The 15312-nt window shown below is 41.3% G+C and overlaps 1 protein-coding gene across 2 annotated transcripts in view; it reads left to right on the top strand.

Annotated features, from left to right (window-relative positions):
- Window positions 1-13709, top strand: part of KIN (Kin17 DNA and RNA binding protein) — a 13985-nt gene extending 276 nt beyond the window's left edge. Inside the window, exons 2-13 of one of the 2 annotated variants that reach the window (XM_035341364.1) lie at window positions 968-1062; window positions 2017-2060; window positions 2161-2283; window positions 3209-3390; window positions 4532-4580; window positions 4909-4966; window positions 8472-8592; window positions 9047-9097; window positions 9744-9812; window positions 10871-10970; window positions 11214-11314; window positions 12750-13709. In XM_035341364.1, the coding sequence (XP_035197255.1) occupies window positions 968-1062; window positions 2017-2060; window positions 2161-2283; window positions 3209-3390; window positions 4532-4580; window positions 4909-4966; window positions 8472-8592; window positions 9047-9097; window positions 9744-9812; window positions 10871-10970; window positions 11214-11314; window positions 12750-12812 (1056 nt within the window). In that variant the 3' untranslated portion in view covers window positions 12813-13709. Of the gene's footprint in view, window positions 1-967; window positions 1063-2016; window positions 2061-2160; window positions 2284-3208; window positions 3391-4531; window positions 4581-4908; window positions 4967-8468; window positions 8593-9046; window positions 9098-9743; window positions 9813-10870; window positions 10971-11213; window positions 11315-12749 lie in introns of both variants that reach the window. The other variant, XM_035340581.1, reaches the window with a different exon arrangement.
- The last annotated feature ends 1603 nt before the right edge of the window (window positions 13710-15312 follow it).

Genomic DNA, 15312 nt, shown 5'->3' with positions numbered 1-15312 from the left:
TCCCGAAGGGCCCCGGCCCCTCAGGGGCTGCGTGTGGGGGCTCCCGACCTTCTCGTAGGGGTCCTCAGCAGGGGTTGCAGGGCTGGCAGCCGTCCCTCGGTCATCTTTTGTGGGTTCTTGTCCTTCCCGTGGGGTGTGAGCCTGTCAGGGAGAGACTGGATCTCGTTCAGTGGGAGCCAGGCATCTCTGTTTGCTTTTGGGGAGGATCCTCAGCCTCTGGGGCTTTGCAGCCCCTCCTGTGTCAACCAAAATCCTCTTTGAAAGAGCTGGGTGGGACATGAATGGTTTCTGATCAATTGGGGTAGGGATTTATCCCACTGGGATCCCCAGCCCCCCCCGTGGGAGAAGTCCTGAACCACTTCAGAGAAAGCACCATAGCCTTGAGCCTTCTTTGGGCACAGTCAATCCCCAGCCCGGTGATTGATCAACCCTGGGTGAGAGGGGGTGTAGGGTGGTCCCAAACCACCCCGGTGCGGTGATTCACCTCCACAGCCTTGAAAGGGGCACGGGGTTAAGTACAAGGTGGCTCTTATCAGCCTTAGAGATGAGTTTAGGGTGGTTGTGGTTTCCCTTGGGATCAGGATAAGTTCTGTGACATGCCTGAGGGGATGCAGCCTGTCTGGAGCCCTGCAAGATCACTTTTCCACCCTTCTTATTCTGTCTCAGCATCTTCCCTGCTTCTCCCGTTGGAAAGAGATGTTTTTTCTCTGACCCTTCCCCATCTTTTCACTTGTGTTCGCTTGGGACCAGATGCCCATGGGATGCAAGCGCCCTCTTCCTCCCGGTTTCCTCACCTCAGGAGGGTTTTGTTTCTGGCTTGCCTCACCAGGAGGAACAGCCACCCCGTGTTGACTGAACTTGGTTCAGGTGTTTTACGTGAGACATCCACGTATAAAACATTTTTAATAATTTACAGCTGTGTGTTGCAGATTGAGACAAAGCTAAAATACTTATTTGTATTTGATAGAATGGCTTCAAATGTCACTGCATGTCTGAGTCCCACCAGAGGCAATTGCTGCTGGCTTCTGAGAATCCCCAGCAATTCCTGAATTACTTCTCTGAGTAAGTTTGCTACGTCTTCTTACCCAGCTCTGCATTCCTCTGCTGGATCTGCATGGCCAGGCCTCTCAAGGCCAGTTATGTCCCACTGAAGACACTTTATTCTCATACATTTTAGTCCCAGCTATATTTTTAATGACTCTTTGAAAAGTTTCCTTTTGAAAGCACGTCAGAGGTTTCAGGGAACCACGATGTTTAAAATTTGACAATCTTATCCCATTTGATTTTTTTTTTTTTTTACCCCTAAATGTGTCAATTTTTCTCCTAGAGTTTTATCCCAAATATGACAGCTTTATCCCATATCTGATCCTGTTTTAAGTTGCTTCCCATGACAAAGCACGTTGCTGTTGTGCCCCAGCCCAGCGGCTGTCACGCTCGCAGGGTTACAAAGAGCTGAAAACCATCACAGGGAGATAAGAAGCCGGTGGTCTGCCCGGTGTCTTGCTGTTTCCCTCGTTCCTTTGTCCAGCTGACCTGTCTGACAGCGGGGCTGACTGCAGCTGTCTGTGGCACGAGGCTGAAGGGAGGCTTTATCCTCCTGCCATTGAATTAGCGGGGAGATGAGTGATCAATCTCCCCAACCTGCTGCTGCCCTTTGTCCTGCCTCGTGTTTTGTGTCAGCGTTAGTCAACCCTGGAAGATACCTGGTAATGAAATACCAGCAATTAGCGGGAAGTCTTTAGGCTTCATTCTTTCCGTTTTATCCCTTTGAAAGGGTATTAATGCCTTCGGAGGGTTTAACTTGTACGTGCATGTAGCATGCTGCGTTTCTTCGTGTGGACATGCTGCACTTAATGCCACCTCACTGAAAAGAGGGAAATGAGCGGCTGAATTTCATCACGCTCAGCTCAAAGAACGCTCCTGTTTATGTTGCAGACATTTCACTGCTAATGACAATAGAAAATGTCTTTGTAGTTGTTTACATTTCCCTAAAATACTTTCTTTTTATCCCCTAAGGGAATTCCGAAATGATTTCCTAGAGCTGCTCAGGAGACGATTTGGTAAATACCTTATTGTTTGTTTTTAATGTTGTCTCTTGATTCCCTTTTGGCTGGTTTCTCCTTGGTCCAATACTTACGTTTCATAATAATTCTGTTCCAGGAACAAAGAGAGTCCACAATAACATCGTCTACAACGAATACATCAGTCACCGCGAGCACATCCACATGAACGCCACGCAGTGGGAGACGCTGACTGATTTTACAAAATGGCTGGGGAGAGAAGGTAAACTGGGTTGTTCAGGGTCAGGAAGGTTTAAAATCATTGGATAATTGCATTGCTGATAAGGAATCAGCAAGCGTTTGTGTTAGTTCTCCTGTTTCCTTTCTTCCCCTTCCCTCCTGGATGTGTGTAACAGATGTCCAAGCGTATTTCTGTGCTAACCCTTAGGAATTTGCTTATGGCGCCAGAGGTTTGGGACAAATGCATCAACCACGAACCTTTCCTGTAGTTACTGCAGCTATTGCTAAATCCTAGGTCAACTTCCAAGAGTTGCCATTTAAAAAGTAAAAATTGTGGCAGGACATCTCTTACAAATACAGAATCCTTCAGGATTTAAGGTGACCAGAAGCAAGCAGTTACTTTCATTCCTGACCTAACGAAAGGGTTTAAACTTGAGCGGTTTTGCGTTCAGTGGGGGGAACAGAGATTATGTGGCACTGAGTTATGACAAAGCTTACATTGGCTTAATTACCTGTGTGCTACAGGATACATTCATGAGTCATGTAGCATTGGAAAAGTCACTCTAATGAGTGTCAGTAACAATAAGGGAGCATAGTGACGTTTCCTATAGTGTGTTGCTGTTAGTGTGTGGTGTTTACAGAGGTTAGATTTGTTTTCTTCCTTGTTAAAACAATGGGAAGGAAACATTTTCTTCAATAAGGAAAGTACTGTAAAGCATTCTGCCTACTTTGTTTTCTGTCCTATTTCCACGTAGAACTGGCTAGCAGAAGGGAGGAAACAATCCCTAAAGATAATTCAAAGTCAATTTTACCAGGCCAGTAAGGGGTATGTTGCTTCCCTATGAAGTATACAAAAAAGTATTTGCATTGTTATAGCAAAAGTGAGCTACAAAAATGATCTTGATGTATTCTTTGTTCCTCACTTGTCGTTTGTTAGTATTAATCTTACTTTTTCTTGTGGTTTTTAGGTCTTTGCAAGGTGGATGAGACTCCAAAAGGCTGGTACATTCAGTATATTGATAGGGACCCAGAAACTATTCGCAGGCAACAAGAACAAGAGAGGAAGAAGAAACAAGACCTTGACGATGAAGAAAAAACTGCTAAATTCATCGAACAGCAAGTTAGAAGAGGCTTGGAGGGGAAAGAACTGGTGAGAAAAATTACATTGTATTTCCTCCCAGTTAAGTTAATGCTGCTAGGATCCTTCCACTGGCATTTCCTTTGCAGTCAGTTAGAAGGTGATGAGTAACATTCAGGCACCAGGTTACAAGCTGATCACCAGTTCAAACTGGGGAGCAGTGGGCAAATGTGGCTGCATTTACATCGCTGTTCTTCTCTAAAGCAAGAGAAAAATCATTTCCCTATTTTACTGTCTGATCCTAGCCATTTCAGGTTTGATGTAGGCTGTCTTCTCCCATGCTAAAACCATCACATTACTTCATTTATGTTCTGAAACTTCTGCTAAACATTTATCTAAGATTATAACCTGCTCTGGAAGAAAGCTTGGAATTGCTCTGTACCTGGCTTGCTTTACCACCAAATAGTTCTCTTCAAGCCATTAGCAAGTTAAAAATCTTGAATTTAAGATAGGAGAATAAACAGTATCCAGTATGTTGTCTACATTTATGATGTTTTAAAAACTTTTAGGGCTGCAAATAAGTACAGCAGGGAGGTTAAGGTAACCAGGGAGGCTGAAATAATCAAATCCACCAAGGGAAAAGTTTTTAGGTAGTCCCAGCATATGCTTTGGGAGCTACTCCTTTGGCATCATTCCATGACTTCCCTACGTGTTGTTGCCTGGGATTGAGACCTCCCATTTGATCCTGGGTATTGATAGGTATACATTTAAATGCTGTTGTAAACAATTATCTTTTCCTTAATTTAAAACTAATTGAAATTTAAACGGTCTGAGCCTTTAGTTCTCAAAATCTGGAAAGATTCCAGTTTTTTTTTTCTTCTTAAGGTTATCAATCTGTCCAAAAACCAGTCTAATCATGCTGGCTCAAAATGAGAAAACTTAAGGTAAGCCAGCTTTCCTTTCATGCTGGAATCAAGCAAGTTTAGACAGCATTTCTGGAGAGAGTGTCGAGTAGTTAATTTTGCACAGGAGCCTGTGATGAGATAATGTTTTCAATTTATAATTGTATGAATCAAGCCTGGCAGATGATTACAGTTACTAGATAACCTCACAGTAGTCTGTAAAACTGAGCTAATCAATGATCACAGGAAAAAAAAAAAAAAAAGATACCTTGGTTCAGCTTTCTGAAATCTATTTTGTATTCTTTTGGCAGGAGGAGCCAGTCTATACTGAACTGAACAGAGAAAATGAAGAAGAAAAAGGTAACCAGTTCTTGAAACATGCAGTTTTCTAGAACTTAGAGAAGCTGATCTTGGGACTAAAATGCGATGAGAACTAAGGCTTGCTCAGTGCTTCATAAAGTGCTTTGAGATAAGTTAAGAATAGCAATGGAAATACAGAGAATTTTTTTGTGTATATTTTTTGAATTAGTTTATTTTAACAGTTAAAACAAAAATTAGTATTTTCAAACTTACAGTCTTTCCCGTTTGCGGATTGTTAAAATTGTAACACCTTTCAATGGACTTACATTTAAAGGTAGAAATAGAGTAATACTTTTTTGTTTTGTTTTTGTTTTGTTTTGTTTTTCAGTCGCATTTAATTTAAACAAAGGAGCAAGTACTTCAGTAGCAGCATCTTCTAAAGCCAGGTGAGAAAAGAATTTAAGGGCAGCCTTGACTTTTACAAATTACTTACATGTCATTTGTAATTGTTATGGAAGATGTGTGTTGTCCTGGAGTACCTGGAGTCTGCTATCTCATCCTGCCGTTTATTCAGGAGGGGATACTAGGCAACTTCATGGTTCCTTTCGTAATTTAAATGGATGAATGGTTAGATATTAAGTGTATGCTGTGAGGAACCTTCTTGAATTCACTAAGGTTCAGGTAGGTGCCAACAAGGTACTAGGCAGTAATAAGTTCCTCCAAGAAGAGATTGTTGATAAGGGATCTAATCAAACTGTTTAAGGTGAATCCCATCTAGTCCCAGCTGCCTTCTGTGAATGGGTATTCAGGACTTGTTCAATTCAGTTCCTAAAAGCTTTGACTGCTTTGTCTAATTGGAGGTAACACTTTGCCTGATCATCTTTAAAGGAGCTGAATCTACCTGACGTAAATCTTTCTAAAGCTCACAAATTTGTCATCATATAACCACAAGCAACACGGACAAAAGAGATCAATAACACAAACAATACGTGCTTACAGCTGTCTGTGGGACTGTGTGATGAGCAGTACATCTTTTCTTGTGAGGCAATATTGTAATTAAATGTATTGCAGGTAAAACGAAAGGTTTCTTCTCATCATAAGCTTAGCTTTTAGATAAGGTATCTGATGGGAGATACGCCAGGCAGAAAATGAGACAATAAAGTAGTTCTTTGCCATAAGAGATACAGATTCAGGCTTTGAGGAATACTTGTAAATTATCCCTAAGCATTGAGTTGTGCTTAAGATGAGTTTGAAACTTAATGCAGACACTCAGTTGAATAGTTTCAGTGAAGAAAACTTAGGTTTGCTTTTAGGGTGCTTGCTAAAATTTGTCTGAATGTGAAATCATGTATCAGGAGGTCTAATTTTTTCACAGTGTATGATAGGTACTTGTATGCAAGCTTTGTAATGGTAGTTTGAAGCAAAATTTGGATATCCACTTCACAGTAAGGTGACTGGTCTGTGGTTTATCTGTCACTGGGGATATAGTTTCCATGTACAAGTGAAGTGAGTCCCTCCCTGTGTCAGCCTAAAGGTGGGTTCTGCAGCTGTGAGATATGTTGGCTGCTACTGAGGATCATTTGAGTTCCACCTGATGTCACACGCTGCAGAATCCTGCCAAGGATTAGTGCTTGCATTCCTTCACCGGGGGCAGAAATAGGGCCAAGAGACCATAGGTTGTGGATGGTGGATTTTGGAGGGCGTGGGGCTCCTGGTTTTTGGGTACAGAGATGTAGTTGGAGACTTGCTGATAAGGGGGTTAAGAGGGGAGGTGTGCCTTCTGTTGTGTGTTTGTGTGGCTGATACGGAGCTGGGAATCACCACTGCAGGCACAGCTTGTGATGCTCACTGCCTTTGAGAAAACTGGCGGGCCTGGGTTTATTTTATTTTTTTCGAGATTTTTTTTTTTGTGTCCTCAAATCCCTGCTTAACAGAGCTGCTGCAGTAGACAAGATTAGAATCACCTATAATTAAGGAATAGGCAGGAGCTACAGCCAAGGTCACCTACTCTGATCCGCAGCACTGCAAATGTACCCGTGCACAGACCTGTCCACACACTGATCAGCCTCCGCTGTACGCAGCCAGGGGCTCCCCAGCCCTATAATCCCACAGGGAGTTCCCTCAGAACCCATTTGCCCTAATGTTTAGGAACTTGTCTGCGGTTTTCTGTCTAAATGTAGTCGTGGCCAGCTTATACCAGTTGGTCTTGTGTTGGTGTGGGTGTTTAACATAAATGGTTGTTTTTCTCCCCAGTGATTCTTTCTCCTCAGACGATAAATGTGTATAGAGAACAGTTTTAGCCTTTCAACCCTTCCTGTACTGCATGAGCAGGCTTATGCTGTGCTGGCCTTGTTTCCTTGTTCCCTTCCTTGCCCTTGTTCCAGCATCAGCTAAACTTCCTTGGAACAGGAGAGCTGATCCAATTTGTGCGTGCTGCAAATGAAACCTCATCGTGGCTTATGCAAGGCACTAATACTTGTCTGGCTTGATGCCTCCTAGGGTTGTGTTTGACTGTCATGGTTGGTCTGCGTTGGTAGTTGTCATCCACAATTATAGCTAGGTCCTTTTCTGCTTCTGCTGTCCTTAAACACTGATGAGCTCCCAGTCGATAGAAGCTACTCAGAGTAAACTGTTCTAAAGTATGTGAGCTTGCCTAATGTGCTGGTTAATTTTGTCTCTTGTAAAACAGTTTTCAAGATAAACCAGTCCTTTTCTTGCATCCACTTCTTTCTTGTGTCGTCCATACTGGTGGCACACCTGAATAGTGTTGGTGGTCTCTCACTCTTGATCCCAGGGTCCTTAACGAATACATGAAATAAGGTTTGTTTTAGTCTTGGGACCCAGGAATCCCTTAGTGACCTCACAGCAACGTAAATTTCCTTCTTAAGTGTGAGAATTGCAGTTGTTGTGTTTTAATTGTATTTTGCCCTATATAAGATTTTATTTTAAGTACTTGCTGTTGGATTTATGATTTAATGTGCTTTTTCTTCTAGAACTCTTATTATGGAGATTTTCCAGTCTTCCTTTGAAACGCATTTGATTTTTCTCTCAATTTTGTTTCTATTGCCATTTCTGTATCTCACTCCTGTTATGAACCTTTGCTAGTACCTCCAGCGTCCTCACCACAGCTAAAACGTGAGATTTGTTGTAAGGCTATAGTAAGATTATCTTACTGTCCACCTCACAGCAGCCTCCTTCACCTTTCTGGATGAGAAAATGCCTAAGTTTTTTACTGCATCCGATTTTTTTTTTTTTTTTTTAATAAAAACATGCAACACAGGCTGCCTTTAAGCACGTCTCACTTTACCTAGGTGTTCCCTGATCCCTAAGATAAAAATATTTGTGCTGATTGCTCTTTTTGTTCATAAATCATAGGCTGTTTGCCTGTTTTTACATATGACCCTGAAGGTGGTGTTTATTTGCTGGGTATAGAGCCCTTTTCTACAATTTCCCCTTCTTTCCCTCCCTCTGCCTGATTACATATCTCTGTCTGGAAGGATTTCCAGGCCTCTACCCATGTTGGAGAGCTGCTCAGTCCAGGTGGCTTCTCTACAGCCACAAGCTTGCCATTTTGATTCAAGTATTTGACAGAAATACTCCAAACAAATTTGAAACTCTTATTTGCGGACTTGTTTTTGCCTTTACCATTTAACTCAACTCCCCAGTCAACTCTTTGCTTTGGCACTGGTGAACTGCCTGCTAGATTGTTTTCATTCTGCTGGACTGCTAGCAGCGAACATCAGTGGACGTGGAACTTACACCTCGAGACCAGTTCTCGCTGCAAAGCGCAGTCCTAGAGAAGGAGGCGTGTGTGGTCTGGAAGGTGACTTTGCACAGCTGAAGTCAGACAGATCAGCAGGCCTTTTTGTGCTACCAGTTCTTCAAATGCACCTTGGTAGAGGAGACGATTTGAGGTCTGCTGTGAAAACTCCCATCTTGCTCTTCCAGCAGTGTCCTTGGACCGAGTGCACTGAAGACGGCAGAAGGGGCAGTTAAAAGAAAAGAATCGGCTCATAGCTCTGGTCAGTCCAAAGAGAAAAAGAAGAAATCTGCACTGGATGAGATTATGGAGGTAACAATTGTACAAGGATCTCTCTCTTTATAACCCCAGTGAGTCCACTCTGCCAGGGCCTCCCTTTGAAGTTACCTCAGACCTTCAGTTCTTGCGGAATTCAGGCTTTCATGTCTTATCAGACAAAACTATTTCACTTTCCCATTTAAAACTGTTTTTTGCTGCTCATCTATGCCTATTCCCCACACAATCCAGATGTTGGAAGTAAAGGAATACAGCTTTTGCAAGAGAAGAAAGTGTCTTGACAAAAATAAATGTAAATCTCCGTCATTTTATCACGGACTGCTGGATCTCATCATATTCATTTTTGTGCAGCAAACGCACGCTGACATACCCTTGTTATACTTTTCCCCACTTGATGTGGGTCTGGAGAATTGGTTCAGCTTTTTGAAGGCATGGGAAAGCTGCAGTAAAAGGAGGAAATAAATGGTGATTATTTGTTGTTGTTCTGTAGCTTGAAGAAGAGAAGAAAAGAATATCTCGAACAGACTACTGGTTGCAGCCTGTAAGTGTCTTAAAAACTATTGTCAAAACAATAAAGCTGCTAATGATTTGAAGCATGTAAAGATCCAAAAGCAGATTCCAACCTCAATTCACTCATTTCCCAAGCTGCCAAATGTGAAAAATTAAAGTATCTGGGAGGAATTGCTCTCTCAGTCTGCAGATCATGCTCAACCAGAAAAATCATATACCAGATATTAGATGGGGTGGAATTCTCTAATCAGGTAGTTGGTACCATCAGCCTCTGCAGATGGTGTTTAAATCATGACGTGGCTTACAGCCCTCATCTTCCTATGCTAGTAGTTGACTCTCAGAGATGCAGAGTTCAGTATCAGCCTTTGAGCAGAGAGACCTCATCTTAGACTGGCTTTTTAGATCAAGAACTGCCCTTTAACCATTGAGGGCTGTCATTTTATATCCTACATTAAGATGTAACTGAATATGTAAAACCAAAAAAGTCCTGAGAGATGATACTCGGAGCCAGTAATTCAAGGATAAAGACAAGTTCCTGAATGCTGAGTCTTTACTATTGCTGCTTCCTTCAGTGTCTATAGCATCACTGTGGTTGGGGTTAGAGTGACTTGACTGTGTAGTTGTTTGTATATTTTGTCATTTTAATGTTTTTTCTTCCTTTCTTTCAAATCTTCCAGGAAATCGTTGTAAAAATTATCACAAAAAAGCTGGGGGAGAAATACCACAAAAAGAAAGCAGTTGTTAAGGTAAAGTGTGCAAATGGAAGCACGTGGCTTTGATTAGGTTGTTCTGGTATCAGATGGCTTCTGAAGTTTCCTGTTTCACCGTGTAAGCTGTTCAGTCTCGAGTGAACACTTGATGGGGCTGTAATGTCACCTTAACTTCACTGGGGCTTACTCTGGGCAGAGCAAATCTGTGTTGGTTTAGTTGCATTTACTCAGTGATCCTTTCTTAAGAGCTGTTTTTGTCCTGCCCATCTTATCCCTATGAATACAACACTTGTGGGGCACAGTCACTTTTTCAGTGTGAGAAGACCAAGAGCAGTGCAATTGCATTTTAATCTGCGACAAGTCAGTTTTGCACAAATGCTTACACTGCGTGCTGCCTTTGAGCAAGACCTCCTTTGTGTACAAAATCTGCAGTCTGTAAGCCTTGCTCTGTTCTTTAGAAGTACTTTTTTTTTTAAGCCACTGCCAGTGAAATGATGTTGTACTAGGTAGCCCAAGGCCCAACAGTTTCTGGCAAGAGCACCAAAGAACAACACCCAAGCGTGTTTTGAATGATTGACAGCAGCATAAAGCTCAAAATCACAACTTTTCTTGGTAAGCATCTGAGAAGGTCGTGTCCCAGTGGCTATCTTCCACTGAGCTCTGAATGTGCAAGGTTGAACGTAGTTTATGCGTGGTGTAAAGATGATCAGTGATGTTTTTCCTCACTGATGGCAGCATCACTATGTGGCTTCCAGCCAGCTTAGCCCACCAAGAGAGAAAGAATTTGCTTCCCATCTTTGAGAGGATGGCTAAGGTAGCTGATCTGAAGGTTGACAAAAATTTTTGGTTGTATTTTACAAAGAAGACTGGTCTTTGATGTTTAAGAGAAGCCCTTTTAGTGCAGCCTTAACTTCAGAGTGAGGCCAGTTGGTGGCTTACAGAAGCTGGATGCATTTAGGACAGCACAGAAGTCTTCATTGTGTTTAAAAACACAAATGCAGACTTATGGTTCTGAATTTGTTAATTTTGAAAATGTCAATTTAGAGGAATTTCTTTTGTCATAGTCACTGATTGGCCTCTGCCTTTCACAACAGGAAGTGATTGACAAATACACAGCGGTTGTGAAGATGATTGATTCTGGAGACAAACTGAAGCTTGATCAGACACATCTGGAGACTGTAATACCAGCACCAGGTATGGCTGTTTGTTTTGCTTGTTTTCCAACTTAGCTGTCACAGCAAAACTTAACTTTCAGTTCTTTAAAACCAGAAATCAGAAATCATCCACTTGAAAACTACACTTTGTGAATGGGCAGGTAGCTTGCTGGAGACTCAAGGAGAAATCTTCTGTTCTTTGGCTCGCAGTGAAGTTGAACCCAACTCCCTGAAAAGAAGCTGGGAGCCCTTTTTGTAACTGTTTTCCTATTTCTCACTTCAGGCAAGAAAGTTATGGTATTAAATGGTGGTTACAGGGGAAACGAAGGCATCTTGGAATCTATCAATGAAAAGAAATTTTCGGCAACAATAATCATCGACTCTGTAAGTATAAAAACATTGTAAGGTTAGTTTGTGTAGGGTGCTTTTTCATCTGTAAGCTGGAGAGCTTTCATAAAAAAAAAAAGGTGTCATTAATCCCATTTTATAGGTGGGATTTATGGTGTACAAATGCTGTGCTCATCCCCCTATTCCCAACCAGTAGGAAAACAGCTGCATGTTGTTCATTGCAGACTAAAGTTGTGCTATTTGCCTTTAAGAAGATGCCCAGATGCTGAATTTGGCAAGTTTCTAACTTGAAAGCGACTTGCAAAATTTGTGTTTGTTTGGAATGTGGCTGTTGTTGCACTGTTTAGTGGGAAGGTAAAAAAAATGTGAAATATGCATGGAGGTGATTTTTCTCCTCCCTTTTTCTCTGCCTTTTAACTAGACTGAATATGGGGCTTTATATGCTTCTCTGTCTTGTTTATAGTTAACAAGTACATTTGAGGTTTGGTTTTGGCTCTGTATTTTTATATCCCACCTTTCACTGGGCTAAAATTAAGCCACTTGATCACCTCTGTGTGTGTGGCTATTTCTTTGCTCTCCTCTGCCAGGCTGTCTTTAAACTCATTGATAGAGTAGGAGATAGACCCTGTTAGTATCCTGTTCAAAGAAAGGCTGCAGGAACTCAGCCCATGTGGGATTCTGGAGAATTTCCTTGAGGACAGACTGTGCAGGTGTCCTAACCACAGTTTTGGTTGGAGACAAGGATCATGAAACACTGATCTTGGGAAACAAGGCTACTTTTCCTCTTGTTCTTGTATTTTTAGATGTAAAGATTACCTCCTTCTCTGTGAACTCTCAGTCTATAAATAAAAAATGGGTGAAACTACCACTAGAAACCACTAAAGTCTGTGAGAATTTTCATAATTATTGTAGGGTTACCAGAATTTTTATATACAACAAGCTTGTATTTGAAATCAAATCTGTTTTTCCTTAGAAGCTCACAGTGAATCAACTCAAAACAGCTGCTTATATTTGCCCCCAAATCTGAGGAACTTAAACTGACACAAAGTGTCCTGAACGTAAAAAAGATTTCTGGGACAGTATTGAAGCCTTTTCACATTCTGCAGTCAGACTGCAGGAAATGAAACACAAAACACTGTGTTGTGAACAAATCCCAAACCTGCAGTTCTTTTATTAATGCATTCCGCTATGTATCGCCTGTACAACAGTCGTTGTGCATTTATATGTGGCTTTTGGGGAGAGCTCTTAAACAGAAAAGTAGCTGTTGTGCTTCAACTGTGCACGGTACTGGGTGAAAATGCTAACGCCTGGGATTTCCAGTACTGTTCTTTTAGTTGTGCTTCTTAAAAAACGACTGAATGCAGCGATATTTGATACAGCCTCTTTAGCTATTTTACTTGAAGTTCCCTATTGGGAAATTCAACCAACAAGTTTGTTTTGATCTAATTTCTTACACTGTCTTATTTCCCAGGGACCTTTAAAAGGACGCCGAGTTGAAGGTATCCAGTACGAAGACATTTCCAAACTTGCCTGAGGTGCTAACTGTGGATCAGAGATGATTTTGGTTCCCAAAAACATCTTTCTGGCTTCTTCCAGGCAGATACAAGACTCTACCATGTCAGGGTTTTTGTTTTCTGTGTATATGTATTTATAATGTATATAGAAATCAACCATGAGCAAACTGGTTTTATTTAAAGATCACTATAAATTTGTTACATAAAATGTTTGTGGAAATCTTACCAGTGGAAGTACTCCGTGTGATTCTGTTTCAGAGTTATTTTGTGATACTTGATTCAATTTCCGTCTGTAAAACACAGCAGATAGCTGCAAGCTGGAGTATTCTATTTCCTGAGGTATGTTACAAGTTCCATAGGGTAAAGAATTACCTACAATAGCTGCTTGAGGCAGGCAGCGTGTGTTGGGGCCAATGGAGTTTAAACAGCAAAGTTCTCAACCAGCAGCCGAAGTTGAATTCTGGCTGGGGGAACAAGGGAAAGGATTGAGAGAATAGCAGGAAGGTAACAGTGCTGCCAGGGATTCTTTTCCTGGATTTTTTTAAAGAATGGTCTGGTTTATTAAGTGCTGTCAGCAACGTATTTTTAGTTATCATCTGTAGTAGAATCCACATGATCAGTCTTCTCCATCACCATGTTTTCAGGGCTTCTAACAATACCAATACACAATTTATCTGCCAAGATAAATGTTACTTGTGGGGTTTCTGGGACGTCAACCTGAGCACGTGCAAATATGAGTTAGTGATGGCTGTTTTGATTTTCCAGAGCCTTTTCCTTTGTTCATATTTCCATTGTTTCCATGCTCTGCTGTGGGTGCTAAATGAGTAACATTACTTTTTAAAAAAATTTTGTCACATTTTGTAAAATATTTAATTTTTAAGGCTTTTCAGGAATAAATGTAAACCTCTCTTAGGTGAGTGTATTCCTTATCAGCCTTTTAAACACACAGGGTGTCACTCCGTTGGTTTATATCCACTGAACAGCACAGTGAAGTGTCCAACTGCTTTAACTGCCTTACATGTGGAATAGAAAGATGCAAGTTTTTCATTTGCAGGCAAACTACAACCCAGGCAAACTACAAATCATCACCTTATGGTTCAGTCTGCCTCTGATTACACTGTGTGGGTCTGGAACCTGACGGCAAGAAAACTGATACCCCTGTACCTTCCAGGGCAGATCTTAGCTGTGGGGAGCTGCTGTGTCTGATGCTGTGTGGCTTTTGGGGGAAGCTGAGATGTAGGAGGCTGGGGAAGATGAGAAGAGGTAACCATCTGGTCTGCTCATCTGGGAATAGTAGAACTTTTTTGCCATGCTAACAACAATTTTCCGTGTTTGAGCAAAAATCCTTTCATGAAATTTGATTTTTTTTTATTTTTTTTTTAGAGGAGGTACTCAGCACCTTACTTAGTGGGCTGAGGGTTGCATAGGGCAGGATGCTGTTGTGATATCACATTCAGTGATGTGACCTCAGTCACATTGCAGTCTAAAGTTCATGGTCAGTAGCTGCAAAGTCACCATTTCTTGTCCCTTTCTTTGCCTCAAAGAACCATGATCCGTGGTTTCCAGGGGACCCCTGCAGGAAGGCTGAAAGACTGCAGAGACTTAGTGAAACAAGCTGCTGTCTGGAATAACCTCTCACAGGACCTTCAAATGACTTTCCAGGGATCCCAGACATAACTGCAAGTCAAGCAGTAATGCAGTATCTAAAAAATGGAGAATTATGCAGAAAGGATCTGAAGGCAGAGACTGACTGTAAATTCAGGCTGTTTGAGCAACCTGGATTGCGTAAACAGCTCTGCCTTTTCTTAAAGGACAGGTTCTGAGTGAGAAGAGGTATGTAAGAGACTAATGAGGATAAATTAAACTGAACAGCTTTTCTGTCACTGAAAATAATTACACCTGATGTTCTAGAGCCTGAAATGTTAGAGTGAATATAATAGAAATTTGAGTTTTGTGGAGATGAACAGACAATGATTATTCACTGCTTGTTTTTACATATAGGGCAGGAAGTGGTAGAACTAATCCCCCTAAAAGAGAAACTTTTAGTCCTGCTGGTGATTTCTATGTAGTCTGAATTCTAGGCTCTTTATCCTACTCTCCCGTTTTTATACTTGGTTGTGAACCTCACTGTGACATTGAAATTTTTACCAAAACTCAACAAAAAAGTCTGGAACATATTTTGGGCTCATCTAGCTTGTTTTCTTGTGATATGGCACCATCAGCCATTTCAAGGACACTTCTGACCACTGGTTAACTTATCCTTAAAGATTAGAGATTCCTTAGGACACCTATTCCAGAACCCTCATTCATTTTCTCTTAGTTATAGTCCAGCAGTCTTTGAACTTACATTTTCCCAGTGCTTTGAGAAGGCAAAAACATAAGTTCTACATCTGGCTGTGTGTGTTACCCACACTACGGAAGTCACAATGCTGTTACATGTCTATTATGAAATGTATATTACAAAGTAGTTAAAATTTTTAATGAAGTTTAATATACACCAAATCAAACATGGTTAGGTAC

The sequence above is a fragment of the Oxyura jamaicensis genome, chromosome 1 (assembly GCF_011077185.1).
Source record: "Oxyura jamaicensis isolate SHBP4307 breed ruddy duck chromosome 1, BPBGC_Ojam_1.0, whole genome shotgun sequence".
In the NCBI taxonomy this organism is placed as follows: domain Eukaryota; kingdom Metazoa; phylum Chordata; class Aves; order Anseriformes; family Anatidae; genus Oxyura; species Oxyura jamaicensis.
The sequence above is the reverse complement of the archived record's forward strand: the minus strand, read 5'-3'. Positions and strand labels throughout refer to the sequence as shown.